Below are 26,728 nucleotides of genomic sequence, written 5' to 3' on the forward strand. Positions count from 1 at the left end.
AGAAGAGCCCTTGGTCCTGATCCAGAGGAATGCCAAATCCTAGGCACCACCGTGTCTGTTTCGATTGTTGTTGTTGTGAAATTATCTAATCTGGCCTAATTTCATTTTCATACATTATATTTATTTCCAATATCACTTTTTAATTAAGAATTCTATACTCATGGAAAAAATATATTTTATCCAGTTTGAAAAACAAGGGAGCACAGTGTTTTGCTTTCCCTAGTCTGCCTTCTATTTTAATTGTAAAATGATTTTTATTTTTCAGAGTTCCTTTCAATTTTCTGCAAAGGATTTAACAATGGAATACAAAAATCTCAGGTATCTTCCTTTAGCTCATTTTAAAACCCTCCTTACAGGGCGCCTGTGTGGCTCAGTCCTTAAGCGTCTGCCTTTGGCTCTGGTCATGATCCCAGGGTCCTGGGTTCGAGCCACGTATTGGGCTGCCTGCTCAGTGGGAAGCTTGCTTCTCCCTCTCCCCCTGCTTGTGTTCCTTCTCTCACTGTCTCTCTCTCTGTCAAATAAATAAATAAAATCTTAAAAAAAAAAACCTTCCTTACATATAACTTACATGTTTTTGTTTTATTTATCACCTTTACTGTTGCTATTAAATTAAAATTTAGGAACAATTTTAGATTATATTTCCATTGCTCTTTGGACATTTTATTGATCAATATTTCACTAAAGATATTAACTTTCTCTAGGATGCAGAGAGACTAAGAGAACTCACACAAAAATTTCTACTGAATGAATTTCCCCACCTTCTTGGTGATTGTACACCTGCCTTCCTTATAAGGAGAACAAGGAAGTAAATCATGTTGAAGTTGCTTTTAAACACAGCTTTCCTTCTTTACCTGTCCAGGTAGCCTGTTTTCATTTCAGTCTTAATGAAAACTTTTAAATTTACATCTCAAGTTTCTTTCCAAAGCAGTGTAAGTAGTATTTAACATTTTACACCTCCAGAAAGAAAGACTTTAACGATGTTCAGCTTTGGTCTTATAATGTTGAAGGTAATTCATTTTTTAATCTGTCTGCACAGCGAGAACTGAAACGAATGGGGATTGAACTGCTTTGCCTGTTCTTTCTATTTCTAGGAAGGAATGATCACGTACAAGGTAAGACCTAAGCTCTCCGATATATTGCTTTCTTGGTATGCTTTACAAACCTGTCATTTGGTTCAGAAACTAGATCTGAAGTCATTTTTTATTTGATCTGTTCGATCACTTGTTGGCCATTGAACGAACGCTTTAACAAATTACAGGCAGAGGCAGGGCTGTTCCCACAGCAAATGCTCTCGGCTTCAGGTAAATAAATACAAAGGTTGCATGGGCATCTTAATGAGGAGAATTAAACAGCTTTATTACACAATAGGGCTCCTTAATACCTTAGTGACAACCATCTTGGTAACTTTTCTAGCTATTCTATTGACAAGGTCTTACACTTAAGAGAAATAATCTCGAGAAAGAAGAACTTACTTTAAAAATAAAAAAAATCATTCATTTAAGAGAGACGCATTTTTTTTGTTTTCTTGAATTAAATTTTTAAGTCTTCATTTTTTAAAAATTTTATTTTGTTATGTTGCAAATAATTTTTAAAAATTAAAGTGGGTGATAGTGAATGAGGATAATAAACATAATGAATGGTCCTAAGTTTGTGAATGTTGAGATAGTTTTATATTTTAAGAAAAAAAAAGGAATGATCACTTTTAGCTAAAAAGACACACATATTCTCCATGTGACAGATGTAAAATGTGAACTTTTTAACAAGTTGCAAACTTTTTAAGAACTGGTCTCTGAAGGCTAACATCAATTTTGATGTTGCTTCATTCAAGTACTTTAAGAACTAGACTTCTTTCTCGTAAATGAAAATGACTGCGAGTGTGCTGAATCCCTGTGTCTTGCTGGGTTTAAACACAGGTGGCTGTGCCATGGGAGGGGCAGAGACCTGTGAAGACTGCTTACTTATTGGACCCCAGTGTGCCTGGTGTTCTCAGGAGGTAAACAGACAACCTCAGCATGTTTGTAAAAAAACTGCAGTTACAGGTTATGTGGCTTCCATCGATGATCATTCTGATAGCGTCCTGCTTTCTGTGGGGAATAGGAGTGAGACAAATCAGGAAAGGAAAATATAAGCATCAGTAGGCCACCTTGTCATTCATGTGATTACTTCCAAAAACAACTTGCAGAGGTAGCAAATGTCAAAATCATTGTGAAAAATATCTAACTCGGGTTCCTTTATTTAACCTGATTCCTCCTCTTATTTTAAAGGCATTTCTCACCGGTTACATGTCAAATGCCGAGGCCCTGAGTAATCAGAGATCACAGAGATGATATTTTCTAAAGTTAAATATACATTTGACTTCAATATCCTAATTGTGTTCCATCTGGGAACGAGGATCCATTGGGAACCACTGTTAGGTTCTAAGAGAAGGCTTCTAGTTTGGGGGGAAATTTTGCTGCTCAGACAGTATCCAATTCTTTTAAAAATTAAGCTTTCATGAGCTTGGTGACTGTACCACACCGATGACAAAGCCAGAAACAGACATTCCTTATCTGATCAAACTGAAAAGTCCGGGAAAGTTATATAAGGGGTGGTGGCACAGGTAACAAGGAATCCCAAGTCACTGCCTTTTGTGACCCTGAAGAACAGTTTGTAAATGATTCCTGGTAAGAAAGAGCCTCCTTAACTCTTTCTGGATTTAAAACAGTTCTCTACTGAATCTCATAAAGACTATCTGAGCACAGATGAAAGCATACAAATGCCAAGGTCAGCAAGAACTGAGTAGCAGGCTCAAAGGGGAACGAGCCTGGGTGCCTGGCTCAGGAGGAGGTGATAACTATTAAGACTCAAATTCCAAGCTGCATGTATACCGTAGAGGAAGGCCTCACAGACACAGAGCACAAACCTAGCTAACTCCCCCACTACTGCCTTGACGGATGGGCCATACATCAAAGTGCGAAGGAATTATGCTTTTTTTGAGCTCATGTATCAAAAGCAGTTTTGAGAATATACCAAGAGGGAAAAACCCACATTTTTTTTTATGTTGACTCCCTGAAGAAGACAGTATTAGTTTCATGCCAGAGACATAAAACAACAAATCAATCTAACTATATGCCTACCTGTAGAATTTTTATTTAAATGCATTTTTTAAGCATTCATTTAAGAGAGCTTCTTAAGTTACTATGAATAGCTTTACTTGTGGATGATACTTGTTAGCCAAATCACTGTCATTTTTTTTTAAAGATTTTGTTTATTTATTTGAGAGAGAGAACACACACACACACACACACACACACACACACACACTAGTTGGGGGGAGAGGCAGAGGGAGAGGGAGAAACAGACTCTCCACTGAATGGGGAACCCGCCACAGGTCTCGATCCCAGGACCCCAGGATCATGACCTGAGCCCAAGACAGACACTTACCCAACTGAGCCACCCAGACACCCCACAAATCACCATCAATTTTTAAGGCCAGATTATTCTAAATGTACTCTAACAGTAGAAGTAGTTGAGGCAACTGAAGCAAAAAGTACGTTAGGCCTCTGTTTAGAGCAGATTGAAAAAAAAGATTCTACAGTTACCACTACCTCTGGTGCGTTGGCCAACACTGTAGTTACAGGTGGTAGCAGCCACACTGTGCTGAGAGGCATCCTGAGGCCTTGTCAAGCCACTGTTTGCTTTGGGTATATCTGGGGAAGTTACAGTGTTCTCTATGCTTAGTCTAGAGCCTCAAATAGGTACAGCTCTGACTGACAGATAATCCGTTATATTGTAAAAAATCAACTTCAAGGGAGCCTGGATGGCATAATCTATCAAATATCTGACTTTTGATTTTGACTCAGGCCATGATCTCATGGTTATGGGATCGAGTCCCATGTTGGACTTCATGCTCAGCGGGGAGTCTGCTTGAGATTCTCTCCCTTCCCCTCTCCTTCTGCCCCTTCCCCTGCTGATGCTCTCTCTCTCTCAAATAAATAAATGACTCTTAAAAAAAATCAATTTCAGAAGAAATATAACTCTTCTAGTTGGTGAAATAACTAGAGTGGCTTAGAATTCTAAGAGATGAGGAAAAACAATATGAGCATTGGTTTGCGTCTTTTCAAGCATGACAGTCAATGAGCCTCAAGCTTGACTTTGCTTAGAGCTATAGTCGCTCTAGAAGAGCCTTGGCTATTAGGTAAGATAGGTCAATGTTGCAAGGTTATAATGGCCACATCTCTGCCTGGAAACATTCATCTCACTGTCTCATGTTACCAAGTGGATCAGAAGGGACCTGGGAAACTCCTGAGTCCTACACAGAAAAGCAGTCTTTTATAATCATATTCTCTTTTGCTTTCCTTCCCCACCTCCAAATCTTGGAGAAAAGTTCTAAAAGACCTTGAAATGGAACACTTTCAGACACTGAATTTAAAGTCCCCAAGAGGACAACTTTAGTGAAGTAAGGCTGCAATAGAAGGGTAATGATGCATCCACAAATTAAGCCACAACAGAGAGCTAGATAGGGAGATGTCACAATATTTTGCCCTTTCACACCCCACAGGAAATCTCTCTTTGCCACCGGATTTGGTACTAGACACACTGAGAGCTAAGACAGTCCAGGAGCCTATAGGTCAACCCAAACAGATAAATTCATGGGATGATATTAACTCTAGAACCCAACTGTTTCAAGGATCTGGTCATGGCACAGAAGAAGCTTTAAAGAAGTGAATATTAAAAACAAAATAGCAACACCAACAAATAAAAGACTGTTAGGTGAATTCAACCGGATATAATGAAAAGGAGAATCCAATTTTACTTGGAATTTTACTGGCAGAATTCTCTGGTTATTCCACTAAAACTTAATTTTAGACCTACAATTAACATTAGGCACATGGGAATATGATATACTGAGAATGGCAAGACACCTAACTAGCAAAACAAGCAAAAAAAAATTTTTTTTGTCTTATAAACAAATGAAGATTTGTCTTCTTTTTCTCTTTGTCTTTTTTTTCCTCTTTTTTTAGAATTTTACCCATCCATCTGGAGTTGGAGAAAGGTGTGATACCGCAGCAAATCTTTTAGCTAAAGGATGTCAACTAACTTTCATCGAAAACCCTGTCTCCCAAGTAGAAATACATACAAATAAGCCTCTCAGTGTAGGCAGACAGAAAAATAGTTCTGACATTATTCAGATTGCGCCTCAAAAGTTGACTCTTAAATTGAGACCAGGTATGTTATGATTTACATGAACATTGGCTCATGTAAATAAATCAAATGCCACGTATGGTAATACCATAATTAAGCTAATATATCTTGTACCATATTACATATCATTGATTATTATGGCTCAGATTTCCCATTCTTAAGGAAATAGAGAATCACTGGCCTAATACTTTTCTTCATTCACATGGGTCACTTGCACTCCAAATGAGTTACTAAAATAAGCTTATCTAATAGTAAGCATTTGAATTACTCAAATGTTGTTAAGGCTTACCTCACATTTCTTTAAGCATTGTAATGTAGCTTTAAACTCCTCTTTATTTTCTTCTCTTTTGCTAAAACCACATACAAAAAATTCAGCTTATCTTCCATCTAAATGGATGCTAGTTCTCCCAAGGAGATATAAAATATCCTAACTTTTACCTCTTTCAGTAGCTCTAAACTCACTGCTGAAAGATTTTCATGGGCTCATTCACTTGTAAAATGTACCGGATAGTTTATGAAATCCTAAGTATCTTCAGTAAGTTCTCACTGAAATGAAATAGCCAGGTGGCCCTGTAATTGGCCACTCATGAAGGAGTCTCCATGTATTTTTATGGATTTGCTTTTCTCGTGGGGGGTTTTGCAGGCAGTGAACAGACTCTGCAAGTGCAAGTCCGCCAGACGGAGGACTACCCGGTGGACTTGTATTACCTCATGGACCTCTCGGCCTCCATGGATGATGACCTCAACACAATCAAAGAGCTGGGCTCCCTGCTTTCCAAGGAGATGTCTAAATTAACCAGCAACTTTAGACTGGGCTTTGGCTCTTTTGTGGAAAAACCTGTCTCCCCTTTTGTGAAAACAACCCCAGAAGAAATCACCAACCCTTGCAGGTAAGTAAATGATTCTCTGGCATCTTGGAACACTGATTTTCTGTAGAGATAGCCCTGCTCTGAGCTGCACTTGGCAGGAGCTTGCTAACTCCTTGGCATTTCGCTCCTACCAGGTTGGATCTCAGCAGCTCTCTCAGTTGCCTGGGCCCCTTGGAACCAAGATGACCTCATCTCAATACCTGGTTCTAGTCTTGGGTTCTTGCAGCGTCCTCACATCTGTCTTCCTGCGTAGCATCTTTATCAGGATGTGGCAAATTTGGCTTTGTGCTCGGCAGACTAGGAAAGCGCGTCTTTCACTGTAGGTTCCGATGGCCTGTGTCCATCCACAGCCCCTCAGAGACCTTCTAGGCCCAATGACCACCACTTTCTGAGGCTATTGGACAGTAACTCACACTTTCTCAGAGTATCTTTCTCCACTACAATGACTTCTGCTAAAATAACAATTTGTGCATCTCCCTCTGACATACTTTGGGAAATGGGGATTTCTCTTATTGCTTGGAGAGGGACTTTGCAGCCTTCACTTCTATCTAATTCAGTCAGAAATTAAGCATTATGGACCCCATTATAATCTGTTATTATCTGCTATGAAAACCATTTATTATCCAGGTGATGGTCAAGGGCAAGTTGCTCTGCGATGGCTTACCTGTACAGTCAATGACATGTTCAGAATCAAATTATTCACTATCCTTCTATTAAAAAGAGCTACTATTTGCTCTGTGCCAGACTCTGTGCTGAAGATTTCACATACATGACCTCATTCAATCTTCGTAATAACAGCAGTTCAAGGCAGGTTTTATCATACCTATACTCAGAGGAAGTAACAGAGGCTCTGCAATATTAGTAATTTTCCCAAGGCCACATGACTAATCAGTGATCTGTACCAAATCTGGATTGGTCCCAAACCAAGCACCTTACTACTATGACTCTAGCATATATGCAAGGACTTTCCAAAAGTCCTTTTAATACTTATATACAAGCATCAATCTCTAAAAGATAAACACCTTTATAATATCATTTAAAAACATTTCAATGTGGTTCCCAACTAGGATCTGACACAGTCAAAATAATTTGACCATGAAAAGAATTCATCACTGATTGTAACTGTTTAGGAACTGTGTTTGGTTGCAAGCATCAGAGATAGTGGCTTTAAAAGGGAGAGTTTTTTTCTTTCTCACATGAAGGGAGTCTAGAGAAAGGCAATTCAGGGCCAGTATGGAAGCTCCACACATCAGGGATCTGGGCCTTTTCTGCTTTCTGCTCTGCTATATTGGCTCTTGGATTTTATCTTCAAGGCCCAAGGAGTTTTCTGGGATGATACTCATCACTTCTTCGTTCCAGGCAGGAAAGAAAGAGGAAAAGAGGGGCGGATCAATAAAGGGCACTATCTTTCTCCCCACCTTTTATTTCGAGGTATAATTGACAGGTACCAAGATGCACACATCAGAAATGCTCAGTTTGATGAGTTTTGACAGTGGAATATACCAACATAATCACCACCTAAAATGTAATGTAGAACATTTCCAAAGTTTCTTTGTGCCATATTATAGTCAGTTCAACTACCCCAGAGGTAACCACTTTCTGATTTCCATAATTTAGATTGGTTTTTGCCTATTCTTGGATTTCATATAAATGAAATAACATAGTATATACCTTTTATTTCTGTCTTCTTTTGTTCAACATAATGTTTCTGAGATTCATCCACAATTTTGTGTTTATTGGCAGTTTGTTCCTTTTTGTTTTAAATAGTAGTCCACTGTATGTATTTATTATTCTTCATTTATTCATTCTTTCATTGATGGACATTTGGGCTGTTTCCCATTTTTTAGCTATCATGAAAAATGTTGCTATGATCAATCACTTGCCTATAAATCTTTGTGTGTATGTATGTTTTTGTTTCTCTTGGATAGATACCTAGAATTGGAATTACTGAGTTGTGTAATCAGTATCATTTTAATTTTTAAAGGAACAATCAAATTGTTTTCCAAAGTAGATGTGCCATTTTACATTTCCATCAGCTACATGTGAGGGTTCCAATCATTCCAAATCCTTGATAACACCTAGTATTGTCAGTCTTTCTAATTTTAGCCATTCTGATAACAGTGTATCTTATTGTAGCTTTAATTTGCATTTCCCTAGTAACAAAAGGTGTTGAGCATTTTTCATGTGTTTTTCTCCCATTCTCGTATCTTATTTTGTGAAGTATCTTTTCAAATTTTTTGCCCATTCTTAAAAATTAGATTTTCTTCTTAATATTGTTATATGAGTTCCTTGTATATCCTGGATAAAATCTTTGTCAAATATGTGCTTTATAAATATTTCTTTCCAGTTTGTGGGTTGTGCTTTTATTTTTCTAGTAATGCATATTGTCACATATTTGACATCTTTGTCAAATATGTGCTTTATAAATATTTCTTTCCAGTTTGTGGGTTGTGCTTTTATTTTTCTAGTAATGCCTTTGGTCAAACAAAAGTTTCTAATTTTGTTGGAGTCTGATTTGTCAATTTTTAATATTATGGTTAGTGTATTTTTTGTCCTAAAAAATCTTTGCCTAACCAAATATCCCAAATATTCTTCCTCTTTTTCTTCTAGAAACTTTATGGTTCAAGCTCTTGCATTTAGGTCTATGATCTCAAATTAATTTTTATATTTGGAATGAGGAAAAGGCTTAGATTTGTCTTTTGTTTCCATGCAAATATCCAATTGCTCCAGCACTATTTGTTAAGCAAGATTTTTCTTTCACCATTGAATTATCTTTATGCTTTTGTTAACAAGCAATTGAGAGCATATGTATGAGTGTAATTCTGGACACTTCATTCTGTTTCACCTGATCTGTTGAATACGCCCATGTAACCACCAATGTCTTATCATCTTTCTTACTGCAACTTTATAAAAAGTCTTGAAATCAGGAGTGTAAATCCTCCAACTTTGTTCCTCTTTTGTTTTGCTATTCTAGATCCTTTGCATTTCCACAGAAATTTTAGAATCAGATTGTTGATTTCTTCAAAAAAATATGCTGAGATTTTGATTAGAATTACACCAAAATCATAGGTCAATTTAGGGATAATGGACATCTTAAAAATACTGAATGTTCCAGTCATTGCATATGACATATATTTCCACTCATTTAGATCTTGTCTTCTTTCTCTCAGTAATGGTTTGTCATTTTCAGGGTAGATACCCTACACGTCCTTTGTTTGATTTATTCCTAGGCTTTTTAAAAAGGTGTTTTCTACTTGTTTGTTGAAAACATATAGAAATGCAATTGATTTTGCATACTCACATTGTATCCTAAAAACTTGATAAATTTTCTCATTAGTTCTAGTTTGATTTTTTGTAAATTCCTTAGAATTTTGTGTACTTGATCATGTCATTTATGAATAACAACTTCTTCCTCTTCCAATATGTATACCTCTTTGTTCTTTTTCTTGCCTCGTTGCACTGGCTGGGGTCATTTTAAATAGAAGTGGAGAGAGATATCATTTATGTTGCTTGTGATTTGGGGAGGAAATCTTCAACATCTCACCATTGATTATGCTCTTAGCTAATGGGTTTTTGGATTCCTTTTATCAGATCAAGGAAGTTCCCTTCTATTCCCTGTTGGGTACAATTTTTTTTTAAATCATAAATGGATGTTGAATTTTATTTCCTTGATTTTAGGAGTTTTGCCAGAAATTTTCCCCACCTCCTTATACTTGCATCTCATTGGCAGGACTTGGTTACATGGCCACTGCTAGATGCAAAGGAAGCATATTGCTACCCCAAATAAAGCCAGGATTCTGTTAGTAGGGAAGAAAAAAAAGAATGGATCTTTCTAGCAGTCCAGCAACACTGAACAAACAGATTTCTAGAGAACAGATTTATACTGTATAATAAATCTTTTAAAAAATAAGGTATGATTACTGTTATCAATTGATTCACTTGTAAAGTGAAATAAACTTTGTTCTAACAGCCTCCTAACTGTTTAATATAAAAGTGTTTCTAATGCTCTGGCCTTTTTTGTTTTTTTAAATCAGAGAATGTTGTACCTGTTTAAAATCTGTATTATTTAGATCTTTGGTATGTTAGGTGTCTTTCTCCTGCAATAAGCTTTGGTAGAGAGTCCAGCAGTGTAGTTTCATTTAGGATTACAAAGTGTTACCTCTGTCTCAGAGGGCTTGTTTAAAAATCATTCTTTCTGCCATAGGCCAGATAAAATGTAGTGATATGAAGTACAGTAATGACAATGGGAAACAATGAGGAAGGAATGTTGCCAGAGAAAACAATTAAAATTAACAAACAGATGGCTCAGCTAAGTGGGCAGCCTATCATCTAAGAATAAGACCCTGTATTTAATCAGGTTCCTAGAAAAAAGGAAGCAGTTTGGCTTTTCATAGCTCTGACTGCACTTCATTCATACATTCTTTTATTCATTCATTCATTCAACAAAAGTTTACTGTGCTCCAACTGTGTACCAAGCATTGTGCTAGGCATGGGGATATCTGGAGGAAAAAGATTTGCACCCAGTCCTCAAAAAGCTGAAATTCTTTGGAGAGCAGGCATGCAGTATAGCATGGTGATTTAAGAGGATGGGCCTTGCAGTCAGCTCTGGATTTGGTTCTGATTCATTTACTCACTTATAACATTGCCTTAGGTGAACAGTTTCACCCTCAAAGCTTTAGTTTGGAATAACCATACCGATCACACAGAGTGGTCATAAGGATCCAGTGAGGTAATGAAGCATTTGGTACTGGGCTTGACTGTGAAGCACTCCATAAATGGTACTTACTCCCAACACCAACAGAGTGAAGTTAGGGGGAGACCAGAGTATTGTACAAGGTGTGGTGAATGGGGTCCCAAAGGAGGATCACACATTTGATCTCTTGAAAGGTCAATATTTTCCCATTTCCTAAAGGTGTTTCTTTTATTCTTATTGGCAAAATTCACTACAAGTTAAAATTATAAACAACGAGTTCTTTCCTGCAACATTATATTTTTTCCTTGCCCATCACATCCTTAATTTTTCCACTTTCTCTGTCCAGATACTACCTCCCAGACATATACACACCAAGAACTCAAATACCAAACATAAAAGTCAATCCTTTGATCAATCCAAACCTTATAATTATGGAATAAAATGTTCTTTAGTAGGAAGGCAATGAGAAGTAAAAGGAAAGTGTGGAGTTTTTGAGACGTGGGTTTAAATCATAACCTTGGACAAAAAACTTACTCTGAGTTTGGTCTCTTCACCTATAAATGGGGATAATAATATTCACATCCTAGCATAATTGTGAAAATTGAGTGACCTCAGAATATAACAAACAGGTATTAGTTTTCTTCCTCTCATCAACTCTTGGTATCTCTAGTTATTTTAAGCTAGAATCCTCAGACTTTTAGATGTCAGGACTTTCTTACACTTTTAAAAATTAAGACCCCAAAGAGCTTTAGCATATGTGGGTTATATTTTCAATATTCAGCATATTAGAAAATAAAACAGAAAATTTTAAAATAATTATTTATTGATTCATTTAATAATTACAATAAGAAACACACTGCACATTAAAATTATTAAAAATAATTATATATTTCATAACAAAACAAAAATTAGCAAGAAGAGTGGCACTGTTTTACATTGTTACAAATCTCTTAAAATATTTGGTTTAATAGAAGACAACTGGATTCTCTTATCTTCTTCTACATTTAGTCTGTTGCAATATTTTGTTTTGGTTGAACTGCATGAAGAAAGTCAAACCTCACATAGATACATAGTTGGAAAAGAGAAAAGCATTTGATATCTTTTTACAATGTCTGCGGACATTCTTCTTTGATAGTACATTCACACTAGACAAGAGGTAAAAGTTAGTTTCAAGGGGAATCTGAAACAGTGCCAATGAACTTTTCATAAAGCCATTGGTCTGTCTTGCACTTTGTTTTTAAAAAAGATTTTATTTATTTGTTTATTTGAGAAAGAGCTCATGAATGAGGGGAAGGGGCAGAAGGGGAGGGAGAAGCAGAGAATCCGAAGCAGACTCTGTGCTTAACAAGGAGACTGGTGCAAGGGCAGATCCCAGGATCCATGGAATCAGATATGAGCCAAAAATCCAAGAGTCAGAAGCTTAACTGACCGAATCACCCAGGTACCCCTGTCTTGCGCTTTGAATGGCTCTTTTACTTATGTATGTGATTTTGTAATGTAATGCTTTGGCCATTTGGAAAATATTGTTTCAGTGAATTGTATAGATCTTCCAAGTTTTATGACACAGTATAAAAAAGTTGCATTTGTTAATATCACCATAAATCTCATCAGATAAATCTTAAAGTACTGAGACGCTATTAATCTCATGGGTAGCAGATTAATGTTTTCCAAAACTTTAATTTTCTAGTTGCCTCTAATTTTATCACTGGCAACAAATACTGAGGGTTGTTTTCCTTGAACTGACAGGCTTTTTTCATACTTAAGAACATGTCTGCTAAGTACCCAAGTTGGAATAATAGTTTGGCTGTCAAGCATTCTTTCGGGTAAAAACGTTCTATAAAAAAAAGGCCAGTTCAGCTCAAACAATTGCAAATATTTTTTTCCCACTCTAAACATTGTACTTTGGTGTGCTGCAGAAATGCTAGATGCATATTTCCCATGTAGTTATACAGAAATATTTTTTAAATTATTTATTTATTTTTTTTATTTATTTATTTTTCAGTAAGCTCCATGCCCAAGATGGAGCTCAAACTCATGACCCCGAGATCAAGAGTCACATGCTCTACCAACTGAGCCAGCCAGGTGCCCCAGAAATATATATTTTTTAAAAAACATGTATTCAAGGGTGTAGACTTAATAAAATTAATAACTTTTACTGCTTTATCAAGGATAATCAAATGGAACCAGCAATTTTACTATGATGATAAATACTTGCCAGGAAAATTCTTAAGGACCACTAGCCAGTTGCAAGCCACTGCTTTGATTCCTGCAAAGGCACCAGCAGTTTTACTCACCATTGTTTTTGCAGCATCAGTGCAAATGTCAACACAGTGAAAAAGACAAATAACATCTTTTATTATTATCAGAAAACAGTTTGACCTGAAGGCCTCTCTGAAAATGTCTCAGGGACCTTTGTGGGTCTGTGCGCCACACTTTTAAAACCTCTGTTTTAATCTAATCTCTAATGCTTTTTGGAGTAGCTTTCTTTCTTTATCTTCCTTGGATGTAGAGTCACTAAGAAATTTTATTTCACCATGTAAGAATGCTGAAGTGGCTTACATTTTTAAAGAAGATTTCCTTAGGCTGTTATCCAAGACACAGTAACAAGAATATAGTTTCTCCATTTTCATATTTGTAGATAGGTTGTAATGTGCATTTAAAAATATTTAATAGTGGGGCGCCTGGGTGGCTCAGTCGTTAAGCGTCTGCCTTCGGCTCTGGTCATGATCCCAGGGTCCTGGGATCGAGCCCCACATAGGGCTCCCTGCTCCGCGGGAAGCCTGCTTCTCCCTCTCCCACTCCCCCTGCTTGTGTTCCTTCTCTCTCTGTGTCCCCCTCTATCACATAAATAAATAAAATCTTTAAAAAATACATTTAATAACACAAAGGTCAAATTTTCTTCCCCTATCAAACACTGTGAGAGATTTCTTTTTTAACATCATTCCATATGTGCTATGTTTTGTTTCACGTTTTGCTTTTTAATATGACACCAACGGTGAGGCAGTCATTGTAGTTTTGCAAAAGAGAAAGCAGAACTATGAAATGCTTATCTTTCTTATATGTACACAAACATAAATATATATGAGTGTACAGAATAGTTTCTTATTGCAAAGATAATACAAGCCCATGTGAGAATGCCGACAAAAAGAGGAAAAAGGAAATAATTTCTAATCCCACTCAAAAAGATGGTGTTAGCCATTTGGTATGTATCATTGTAATCTTAATTTATGTATATTTATTTAAAATTCTAACAAAAATATAAATAGAATTTTTGTATATTGTGTTTCATAATTATTCTGCATTTTAAATGCAAATCTATTATTATCTAGGGACTCAAAATCAAATTATTTGGTGATGAGTACCTACTTCCTTCAATTGCTATGCTAAAATAGTAATAGCCAAATATGAACCTCTGTTAGAGGAAGGACTTTGACCAAAACCAGGGGAGTCTCCACTCAAAATTTCCTGGCATAACCCAAGTCTGACATTCTGCTTTGCTTTAGCTACATGGGTCTCCTAGCACATGAGTCTGTTTACTGAATTAAACTAACATTTCAGGGGCGCCTGGGTGGCACAGGTGGTTAAGCATCTGCCTTGGGCTCAGGTCATGATCCCGGGGTACTGGGATCGAGCCCTGCATTGACTCCCCGCTCAACAGAGAGCCTGCTTCTCCCTCTCCCTCTGCCTGCTTCTCTGCCTACTTGTGCTCTCTCTCTGTCAAATAAATAAATAAAATCTTTAAAAAAGTAAATAAATAAACTAACATTTCATTCCACTTTCTAAAAGCACAGAGTTCTAGTAGATCTATCTAGCAATTCTAACCCACAAAGGTGTAAATTTCTTTTTTTTTTTAAGATTTTATTCATTAATTTATTTGAGAGAGCAAGAATGAGAGAGAGAGAGAACACATGAGAGGGGGGAGGGTCAGAGGGAGAAGCAGACTCCCCGCCGAGCAGGGAACCCGACGTGGGACTCAGTCCTGGGACTCCAGGATCATGACCTGAGCCGAAGGCTGTTGCTTAACCAACTGAGCCACCCAGGCGCCCCCACAAAGGTGTAAATTTCTTACAAAAAGATAGGAATGCTAGTTCTTTGGTTTCAGAGATGCTCAAATGCCGTTTTGGTACAGGGTGAACAAGCAGCCCAAAATAAAAGATTAAGCTAACAATTTCCAAGAATAATTAGATTATAGGGACAATGGTACACCTCACATAGTTACATACTTTTTATCTCATGTAGTCTTCACAAGAACTTTGTGAAGTAGGTATTATCAGTCTCATTTTACAGATGAGGATACTGAGGCCCAGCAGTGGTAAGTAACTTGCCCAAAAATAGACAACTGTTCAGTCTTCTTATTCTAAATCGAATGCATTTTGTTCCAGCACACAACTACTTTAAATGCTATCAGAGCAATTAGAACAAATGCTAAATCATTGCCATTTAATAGGTAACAATTTGAAAAGAAAATTAAACCTCTTCCTCATATAACTCTTTAAAATACATCTCTAATTAAAGGTTGAAAAATACTTGACTACATAAAAAGTTTTAAGGTATCCAAAAACAGCATAAACATAATTAAAAGACAAAGCACAAAGACAAAATTTAATATTTTGAAAAGTTTCTTAAAATTAAGTTAGAAAATAAAAACCAAGAAAATGAGCAAAGGATATAAGTTGGCAAGTGGCAAAAGAAGAAATACAAACTGTAAATAAATATGAACAAATTAGCAGTGTTAGTAGCAATAAAATGGAAATGAAAAATTAAATTAAGATGCCATTTTTAACTAATCATTGGTATATTTTTGTTTTGTTTTGTTTTGTTTTGTTTGTGATGTAATTGATACAAACTTTTTGGAAAGGAGTTTGCTTGTATGGATCAAAAAGTAATCCAGCAATTTCCCTTGAAAGAATCAGTTCTAAGCAGAGATATAGTCTGCAAAGGTGTATGCAGAAGGATCACTACATTTATTTAATTACAGAAAGATTTATGAAATAATTTTTAGTAATAGATTATCAAACTGTGATACATCTCATAACTATTAAAATTTGTTTTATTTTCTTCTTTACACTTTTATATTAACTCAAATTTTCTTCAGTGAACATGTATTATTCCTTTAATCAGGAAAAAAAATATGATTCTAGAGATGTCATTGGCCAAATCCACATTCTGTCCTCAAGTCTGTGCTAGACTCTGTGTAAAAGTGATTTATGTAAAAAATGACATTAATGTTTAGTAAGCACTTAACCTGAAAAGCTCATTGTGCTGTGTGCTTTGCATATTTTATCTCAAGCAGGCCTTACAAGAATCCTACTAGTCGATACTATCTGTGGTCTGCACTTCAGAGCCTCAATGAAAGCTAATGCAAGATATTAAAAATAAGAGAATAAGATTGCCTTCTGAGAATTAAAGTTAAAAATAATGAGTCAGAAAGGAAACACAAGAAGTTCCCTAGAAGCAGTAGGCTGGCTCATGGGCCCACAAAACCAGGTGTCTTGACAGAGCTGAAAGAATGAACAGGACTGTAGGTTTACTCATCATAGGTTAGGGGAATGCCCAAGAAAGAACAGTTCCAGAGGCAAATATGGGCCTCATCCATCCAAGAGCCTTAGCCCAGGCTCTTTCAGAGTTTCCAGTCTTGCTGGCTACCAGGGCTTCCCAAATTTTTGTTAGCTGAGAAAGCCAGCTACAGGTGAGGGAGGAGCCAGATATGACCAAGAGCATCCATTCTGGAGATGTCTATCTTGGGACATCTCAGACAGCTGGCGTCCTCCAACTCCCCTTGTTCTGAAACCTGAGGACATTTTGGATTGTGACCTACTTCCCATGAAAGTCTACTGACAGGAAGAAAATAGTTACCTTTGCAGACACCAGCATTTTGGTTCCAGCAGAGCTCCATTTCTCCGTGTGGAACGAATCCATAGTCATTCTGATTTGTATAGTTGATTCTCATCATTCATGGAAGTCTTGCTCTACAAGGTGTCCTCAAACACTGATTTAACCAATGCTAAACTATTGCTCCAAGGGGAAACGGGATTAGGCTCATGTGAGCCTCTGGCCATTTTTTTTTTTTCCCCAATCGATCAATACATACCTTTATTTACTGTTTCTTTCTGTTTAAAGACCACCTAATATATATTGTTGATTCATTAGCATTGCACTCACAGCCAACAACACCGTATAAGTCATGCCAGAACAAAGCTTATCTAACGCACATATTTTCTCTGTAAGGCCCATAACAGCCTTCTTGCCCTTGGGAACACTAGACAACACTTCAGCACTACACTTGAGGGCCATTCTAAACAGCAAAATCACCAACAAAAAGCACAAAAATGAAAAAAAAATGACACCAAAAAGACCACAAAAAGGATGCTTGTTTATAGTTTGAGAGCTGAAGCAAGAACACAGAGCCTTATTTCACCTCAGCTGGGAACATGTGAACCAGGTAACTCAAATTTTTCGCCACCCTGCGTGTGTACATGAGTGACTCAGAAAGTACCGAAGGTATTGATTTAGGGGTTAAAAATAAATTTTAGTGAGTAGGTGAATTTGCAGATATGAAATCTGTGAATACTGAAGACTGACTGCCTACCTCAGGCAGATGAACTTGGTGAACAGGAACCTCACCTTGAAAGATGCTCCAGCTCTTCGTGTGCACACAAGACAGGCTCCTGAACCTGGAAATCTGTTCTTACAAGAGTCAACCAGCTCTCTCCCCACGCGGCACAGCACAACCTCACTGGGGGCTACTCTTTTTTGTCTCTGTACTTCTATAAAGTGTTTCTCAAACCTTAGAATGCATCAGGAAGATTTGAATGCATCATGGAGCCCACCCCTTACATTTCTAACTCAGTAAGTCTGGAAGAGTGTCCCAGATTTTGCATTTATGACAAGTTCCCATGTGATGCTCATGCGGCTGGTCCAGGGACTGTACTTTGAGAACCTCTGCTCTATACCATTATCTCCATTTTGCAAATGAACACCCGAAGCTCAAAAGTGTTGAGTAACTTGTCCAAAGTCTCATCCACAACTACTAACTGGCTTTCAGAATAAGATGTGGCTGAATTCATGATCAGCTTTTTCTGTTCAACTGCAATATCTTTGAGGCAGATCTCATGCTAACATGGCATTTCTCCCATGTGTCAACTGTTTTAAGTGGTAGTTTTATTCCTAGCCGGGTCCACAACAGTCTGTTCAGTCATAGTCGAGTTAAGCTCCAGAACCAAGAGCGCTGTCTGATTTTTGGGCCCTCGGCAGGCAGGGCTGGGAGTACAGGAAGGAGCAGAGGAGAAAGAAGACGGGTATCTCTCTCAAACTTGCTACAAGATGACTCATACTTGATAACAGCTTAAGCTATCAGAATACAAAGGAATTGTTGTCATCACGGAAACTTAATGGTAGATTTTGGTTGAGAAGCGCTAGAAGGTAGTGATTATACACACACACACACACACACACACACACACACACACACAGAGGAGTGGGGAGTCTGACCTGATTATCTGTTATCTGAGCTTGAGCCAAAGTAAAACACAGAGTAAGTGCTAAGTAGTAGCTAATAAGGTCAATTTGGAAGGGGTAAGAGGGAGATGCTGAAACAAGCTTAACCGGGAGACTCCTAACCAAGTTCCAGAGTCAGGTACTTGAGGAAAATCCATCTTCACATCGGATGAAGTTGCTAGGCTACTAGGTCCGTTACTTGTGTGCTGTATCATATTTCATCAAGAACATTTCTACATCTTACCTTTGCAGCAGTATTCCATACTTCTGCTTACCTACATTTGGATTCAAGCACATTTTGCCATTGACGAATGATGCTGAAAGATTCAATGAAATTGTGAAGAATCAGAAAATTTCTGCTAATATTGACACACCAGAGGGTGGATTTGATGCAATTATGCAAGCTGCTGTGTGTAAGGTATGCTGAGGGCTAACACAAATTACATCTCTTATTAGCAAATCTCCTTTGAAAAGCTTAGCTAACTTTCTTTCCTTTAATTGCCATATTTCTACATTTCTTAAAACACAAAATTTTCAAAAATTCGTAATTCAGTTATGTGGAAACAGATACTTTTCTACGTCTGATATTCACATAATCTAATAAAATTATAGTAATGTTGGGAAAAATTGGTTAAAACGATAGTCATGTATGATTAATTTTCAAAGATCAAGAGTAGATTAGTTTTTTAATTAACCATGGTAAAAATAGAAATCACAGGCAGAAACTAATGAAAAAAGTAAAAATGCCCTGAATCAGTACAAACTTCTACATAAGATTAGATATCTATTGTTTTGAACCAACAAAATAGGTATCAGAAGCTACGTTGTCCCCACAACAATGCAAGAACACCTCTCCTCCTTGACAATCAGGTATCCAAGGGAATGATTCCCCCGTCTTCAGAAGACAGCTCTTCCTGGAAAATACCAGGAAACAGACAGGGCCGAAAATCCTGGAAGGTTAGGGGTGAGGGGCAAGGTATTAGGGAAGGAAGGAAAAGAATAAGGTAGGATGGCCCTGCCAGGATCAGCTTTTGTCCCCACTAGTTCCTGGACTAATTATCAGTTAAAGAGGAGAGCTCTGCTAGGAAACAGACAACAGACCATCTTAAAAAGCCATATGCTGGAGGCTATACTTTGATAAGCAATTCTTATCTTTGTATTACATTTATAATTTTTGGATGGTATCAGTAGAAAGAGAAAAATGTGCCTAATTTTGGGTGACATTTTAATAAAACAGGCATGCTTTAAGTCCATTGTGTATTGCATTCTTAACCAGTTTTGCTTCAGCTTGGATTTGGGATAATCTATGACCTCCTTCATTCCCTCTCCTCATTTTTCTGGTAAATTGAAAGCTGGACAGTAAAAATAATTAACTATGTAAAAGTCAAGATCAACTGGATAGTGATTATAGTGGAACTATTTTTTTCTGAAGCATAAATCATCTGAAAGTGTTATCCAAGAAAAAGCAACTGCCATAGAATTTCATGTTTTAAATACATTAATAATTATCAACTCACAATAGATGAAAAAGGCCAAAATAGATAGATCAGCAATATAGTTTTTATAATCTGAATGTGTCCAATCACAATTGATCCACTCTCAATAAATGCCTGCCTCTATCCCATATGACCCAAATGTTTCTTTCTCACTGTAGGAAAAGATTGGGTGGCGGAATGACTCCCTCCATCTCCTGGTTTTTGTGAGTGATGCCGATTCTCATTTTGGAATGGACAGCAAACTGGCAGGCATCGTCATTCCTAATGATGGGCTCTGTCACTTGGACAACAATAATGAATACTCCATGTCAACTGTCTTGGTGTGTAACCTGCACTCTACACCGTTTCCAGGGCTGCAAGTAGGCAAATGAAACAACACTCACTCAATACACAGCAGAATAACCCACACTTGGTGAAAACAGTGCACATTTTCTGCTTTGAGATGAACAAATTGCCCTTAGAGCTTCCCACGGGAACACAGGTGGGTGGTGGGGTTATGTGAGAAGTTTGGGTCTACTATGGCTTGAATGATCCCAGAATCTCCTTGATTTTTCAAAGAGCCCAAGGTCAATAAGAAGCAGTGCATTCAGTTCATTCTGTTTTCAATGACAGCCCCAGAAAGAGGGGCTGAGGCCAAAACAACAGTCACCTAGGAGTTTCTGTGAATGATGGGTCCCAGAGTCATGCCCCCTAAATAACATCAAGCTTTTATGCACCATGGTGCTCCATGGGGAACAGCTGTCAAGTACTGCTTGGCTGGTGTTTATTCACATTTGGCTTATTTTTGTCATTTAAAACATTTTTAAAATGCTGGTAACATTCAAAGGGGAAAAAAAAAAGCTCTTGACTTGTGTAACACAAGGTAAAAATTTCAGAGCTCTTTGACATACGTGATCTCATTTGATGCTCCCCAGAACCCTAGGTATCTGTTTTCCTTGCATGGACCATGAGGCTGCCATGCTCATGCACGTGTTGTTACCTCTGCCTGGAATGCCCTTCCCTCAGAGGCTGCTGAGAAACTCTTAACTGTCCTTTAAAACCCAACTCAATCGTGACTACTCCCCGAGAGCCCTCTTTGCCCTTTGCTGAGCCCCCAAGTGATCATCCCTCCCCTCGCTCTAGTACATAGATGTCTTCTTAACCCATCACTATGTGGAAATGTGTTTGCTTATGTTTGTCTGTCTTTCCCTAATATGCATTCCTCGGGACCGGGAGTGGTGTATTTTCTCTATTTCCTGCCAGCACAGTGCCTGGAACACAGTGGGTGTTGACTATGTATGAAATAAAATTTTAATTATGAAGTAGCAACCTGGGGAGGTCATATTATCTCCATTTAACACTTGGGAAAATATGACACAGAGAATTCAAGTGACTTCTTAAAATGACAATGCTATAGAAATGTATGTAAGAGAGAGAAGGAGAGAGAGAGAAAGAGAGAGAGAAGAGAACCAGAATCCTAATATCAGATTGGAAAAACTATTCTCTAAAAAAAGAATTCAGTGAGATAACATATATATATGCCATATATATATATGTATATGTATATGACATATATATACCCACACAGTGATGGTAATTAGTTAAAAAAAAAAAAAAACTAATGGTTCACAAATCACCTGCTATCATTCCTTGACTTAAATTGCTAAACTTCAAGATGAGTGTTTTCCCCTAAATTTTGACCCATAGTAGTCCTCATACTTTTGTCGTATAAGTTGCCTTTCCATATTACAGTATCCATGAGAATAGCCACATTTTGTCTTTTAGGCTTTGAGTGCCAAGAAATGGTGAGACATAGATCTCTTTTTTATTACTTATCTTGCAACTATTCAAATGCCCCATTAACAGACATCTTGGAAAAAGTGGGACATAAAAGCAAATGCTACTTCTTGCTTATTATGACCTTCTCATCTAATAAATGTTCAATTCATTGTTGCTCAGTAAGTTGCTGCAAATGCACAGAAGTCATGGGTTATCTCCATGCCGGCCTACAGCATAGTTCCCTGGGTCCTTTGAGTAATTCCTATTCACTCAACACTGGGCTCGGCTCCTGGGGCCCCAAAATAATAGGACATGGTCCCTGGCCTTGAGGAACACACACACAATATACTTGTGTGAATTAAGCCAACTGATCTAGGTCAAATAGAAAACGACATTTGTCCACCTACGAAGGGCTTCATGGTGTGATCCTTGCTACACACCCACAGCAGCTGAAAGTGCAAGAATGTGGAGATGGGAGAGGCCAGCGTTGGGGGAATGCAGGCTTAAAGCTGAAGGATTCTTAGTGTTTGGGCAGTTGAAAAAGCAGGGAACACTGAATATGTCACTCTGGAAGATTTGTATTATCTGGATTCTACTGCTGTTTACTAATAAAAATCCAGATTGGACGGCAAGCACATATTACACAGCCAGATATGCAGTTGGGTCATTTACCTGAGTATTTTAGGCAAAACTGTACTTTTCCCTCAACTTGAATCTTGGGCGTAGTGAAGACATTAGACAGAATTACTCCCATTGTGCTAAGAATATGTGAACACGTTAGCGTCCAGGAAGGCTTACTTATCAGCGTTCCTCCACTTTGGCTGACTTCACGTTCAACATATTCTTAGTTTCTTTGTTTACAGGTTACTCTTTCGTTTGAGTTTCCTCTTTGTACATTATCCACATTTGGAGTCATGCAACAGCCAAACATGCTGCACAGTTTTTAACTTTGGAAAGTAGAGGCCCTGCTCAAATTTGACAGTTTATGCCTTCTTTATTTTTTTTTAAAGATTTTATTTATTTATTTGACAGAGAGAGGCATAGTGAGAGCAGGAACACAAGCAGGGGGAGTGGGAGAGGGAGAAGCAGGCTTCCCGCCGAGCAGGGAGCGCGATGTGGGGCTCGATCCCAGGACCCTGGGATCATCACCTGGGCCGAAGGCAGACGCTTAACGACTGAGCCACCCAGGCGCCTCTGCCTTCTTTATTTTTTAAAGGACTCATATCCCTTGGGAATGAATGTGTCAATGAAAAAAAGGTACAATGTGTTTTCAGTTATCCTGTAAAAATATTGCAGGATCCCATAAAACTGATTACTGACATCAAAAAGTCAGTAGGACCAAACCCAAAACTGGTGCCGGAATGTCTCAGATCCGATGCACACAGGAACTGTAGTGTGTCATTCCCCAGCAGGCTGTCCTTTCCTCAGCCCTCCGCCCACCTCCTCCAATTCCAGGGGGAGTTTCCGAGCTACCTGCGTCCCCTCAGTCACATCTGTCATCAAGTATCCACTCCTCCCCAGACTCTAACATTCTCTACATCTTGAGTCTGCTGCCAAGTGGCACTTAGAAGAACTGTGTCTCTACCCTTGAAAATATGACACACTATAAGTTTTTAAATAAATTCCAAGTGCTCTCCTTAGGAGTGACAGGCCATAATATGCTACACTACCAAACACTGACTCTTAGGAATTAATTGGATTTACAAGATTTAGGCAACAATTATTAAACCAATTAAGTGACTAATGATAATTGTGTATTTTTCTACTTAGAACCAAACTGACATGCCAAACTCAGTACGATATCTTTGAAAGAAATATTCCTTTCTTTATTTTACATACTTGTGTTAAGATGATACTTAAAATCTTTATGTCAATTTTAGGAATATCCTACAATTGGACAACTCATTGATAAACTGGTGCAAAATAACGTGCTATTAATCTTTGCCGTAACCCAAGAACAAGTTCATTTATATGAGGTAAGCAAACACAGTTCGGGGAATTCCTTCGGGGAGATTACTTGACATGAAACTTTAACATGAACTCTGAGGGTTCAACGCATGGAATGCCATTAGAAAATCGTGAACACGTGACAAATATACTGGACACTTAGTCAAGTGGATTCAGTTACTGTTTGTAATTTGAATTACAAACCCAGGGGTGCGATGGAGAGTGGGAGACAGATATGGTAGAGCAAGGAAGAATGAATTCGAGAACGAAATGGTAAGTTGTAAGAGCACCAATGAATGGAGGAGAACCTACCTAACAGAAATCAGTCTGTCTTCCTTTGAACTGTTTCATCTGACAAGGAGGGGGTTAACAGAGACTGGGAGAAGAAGTGACTTGAAACTTTCAGGCATCTACAAATCGGATGGATAGAAAATATATAAATAGAGACACAATTTCAACCATTGAGAAGTAAGACGTTGAAAGAAAAAACTTGTTAAATTGGGCCAAAATATATTTTCTCCCTCCTAGTAGCTGGATTTGAAGTTCAAGTTTTTGGATGGAAACACCAGACGCAGAAAGGGAACTGTTTCATTAGATGCGCTAATGTTCATAAACCACTGCCTAAACCATAAAATGCATATGCAAACACAAAAGGTTTCCATGGTTTCATTCCAGCCTATGAAAACAATATATCAGAATACCATGAATCAAAGAAGTAGCAAATGATTTATTCCTAGAGGGTGATTTCACAGAGAAGTGAGGACTCTCCAGCGTGGCCCCGAGAAAATAGGTGTACATTAAATTGTCTGTGCTTTCTATGCAGAAGCTTCACATACTCCCTAAGTTCAGAGTCTGATCTCCTCTTCCTTTGAAAGGACCTCTTACTTTACAGGGCTCGGGAAACTCTGAGATTATTTCACAGAAGGCTTTGATTAAATGCCACTCACTGCTAAGGACGGTACAGCCCATGAACTTGCATCAGGTTCTGTAGAAAGGATCCAGGAGGAGATCCTATCTTGCATTCTTAATGAGAGGAGGGTATTGTACTCCAGGTGAGATTGCCTTCTGCTGAAAACCAAAAAAGTCCTTTGCAATCAAGCTGCATACTCAAGGCCTTTGTTCTACTCAGAGACCATGTGGGTTCACCTGATCTGGGCATTTTTTTTAAGGCTCTTTAGTATGTGATACTTGTTTCCAGTGGTTTCAAGTAGTAGAGTTGCGGTAAAGATTAAAAAAAAAAAAAATACCCCAAATACAATAGTGAGCCTGTTTTGTCTTTGGTCCTTAAGGCTAGAGTGAAAGGACCCTGGGGGTCACAACACCTCCTCCACAGCCAGTTCCTATTTAGAAGGGGGGAGGAGGATTGCACAGAACTTTTCTTAAAAGGGGAGTCTGGGAAATACGATTGATGATCATGAACATAGTCATCCATAACTCACTTCGGTAATAGTCTTTAAGACTCACAACTCATTTACACGCCTCCTCAAAACTGCTATTAAAAAGACAGAAGAAGATGAAAAATAACCACGTGGCAAAACAGAATCTGTTGGATTTAAGTTCGTTACGCTGATGGTTCCCCTGTTGCAAAGGAAATGATCATTTCCAAGGAAAACACCAGATTAGAGCCTGCCTCTAATGTAACAGCAGGACATTTATTTTGCCTGCCTACTAATCTTATTATGAGGTGAATTTATGTTCTGTCATGATCTGTGGTCTTTACCATCCAGGCTCCACTAAATTCAAAGGGACATTGTCAGGGAGCCACGCAGCCGACCAGGGCAGCCGCCCACTCTATGACTCTGATACTTTCTTTCATCATTTTATCTCTATTTTGATGGACTCCTCATTCCATCTGCATTAGTGGAGGCAGGAGGCGGCAACCAGTCTAAAAATAATGACAGCGACGTTGCGCTTCCCTGAAGGCTTCACACAGCATGAAAATGCTGATGTCTTGTTTTATTGATAATGAAAACTGAAAATAAACCAATAATGGCTTATGTTGCCTTTCCATTTAAATCTCTTAGAAGGAGCCCTATGTGAGCAGGAGCCCTATACAACCTGATGTTTGGATAGCTGTGACAGAAGGAACATAACTACTAAAGAATCACTGAAAAATAAAGCCAGTGATAGGATAAATAAAGCAACTAAGTGGTTGGATCTATGGAAATTCCAGAAGGCAATTTGTTTGCTCCAGTTCTGTGTTAAGCATAGTCATGTGCATACACTCCAGGCAGGGGATGGCTGGGATTCAATGACGGCCCCTCTTGCAGTAAATACAATTTATGTTGCCCATTCATGGAACAGAGGAAAAAGGATTGGTTTGGGTTTGGGTTTGTTGTTTTTTTTTTTTTTTTGTAACTTTGGTTAAGATGCTCTGGACTGTCCAGATATGTAGTGTTGCTGTACTTTGTGGTATCAAAGAAGAACAAACAGTGGAAAGGATAAAGTAAGTAGTTTTGCCGTCAGTTCAATTTGACTGCAGTGTGCACCCCAGTCTCCAGCAAACAGATGATTTTGAACAAACTTACTGTTATGAATAGATGCCTGTTTGTCCAATTACAGGGTTCAAAAGATAATGATAGATAATAGACTGAGCAGTAGGTAGTGTATTACATTCTAGTGCTAAACGCCATTTTGAATCAGGATTCAATTACCCAAGCTTAAAAGAAATTTTTATCTCCTCTGTTGCTTTCAAATGTTTACTGTTAATTTACATTAAGATAGTAACAGGCTACTAAGGCCCAATTGTCTAATTTGACTAGTCTTTTCTTCCTAGTGAGATACTGAGATAAAAAGCAATTAAATTAGCGTTCTTAACTACATGGTCAAATCATATTATTAATCACCTGGGATTAGTTGCAAGACTTTGAAATATTCTAATCTTTCAAAATGTCTACATCTGGCTGGAAAAGATGAGTTTTGTGAACTTGATAAGGATAATTATTATATAACCTAGTATTTACAATGTAATGTTGAAACATTAGAAAGTAAACAAGACATTGGTAATGGACGCTCCCAGTTTAGTCGTTAACATCTATCACTGCTAATTGATGTCCTTATGGTTATTAGGACAGAATGATGTATCTAAAGCATAGGGACAGGGGAACCATGCAGGTTTTAATACCACCAAAGGGCCCTTCTAACTGGAGGTGAAATGCCCTCAATGATCGCCCCTTTGAGGAGAATGGTGGGTTTTGCTCATCCTTCTGTTTAGGCTATTTCTTGTTCCCCCTAGATTTTCATCTTTAGTCAAATTGGGTCAAAGTTTCTAAATAGTAATTTGG

The 26,728-nt window shown here is 37.9% G+C and overlaps 1 protein-coding gene across 2 annotated transcripts in view; it reads left to right on the top strand.

Moving 5' to 3' along the window:
* The first annotated feature begins 884 nt into the window (after nt 1–884).
* Nucleotides 885–26,728, top strand: part of ITGB6 (integrin subunit beta 6) — a 74,339-nt gene continuing 48,495 nt past the window's right edge. The window contains exons 1-8 of one of the 2 annotated variants that reach the window (XM_088022145.1): nt 885–929; nt 1,037–1,112; nt 1,914–1,993; nt 5,004–5,212; nt 5,832–6,074; nt 18,496–18,661; nt 19,898–20,059; nt 23,378–23,473. In XM_088022145.1, coding sequence (XP_087878271.1) covers nt 885–929; nt 1,037–1,112; nt 1,914–1,993; nt 5,004–5,212; nt 5,832–6,074; nt 18,496–18,661; nt 19,898–20,059; nt 23,378–23,473 — 1,077 coding nt within the window. Of the gene's footprint in view, nt 930–1,036; nt 1,113–1,913; nt 1,994–5,003; nt 5,213–5,827; nt 6,075–18,495; nt 18,662–19,897; nt 20,060–23,377; nt 23,474–26,728 lie in introns of both variants that reach the window. The other variant, XM_028113112.2, reaches the window with a different exon arrangement.

The sequence above is a fragment of the Eumetopias jubatus genome, unplaced genomic scaffold, assembly GCF_037043125.1.
Source record: "Eumetopias jubatus isolate StellerSeaLion01/CBP00866 unplaced genomic scaffold, mEumJub1_p1.0 scaffold_3, whole genome shotgun sequence".
In the NCBI taxonomy this organism is placed as follows: Eukaryota; Metazoa; Chordata; class Mammalia; order Carnivora; family Otariidae; genus Eumetopias; species Eumetopias jubatus.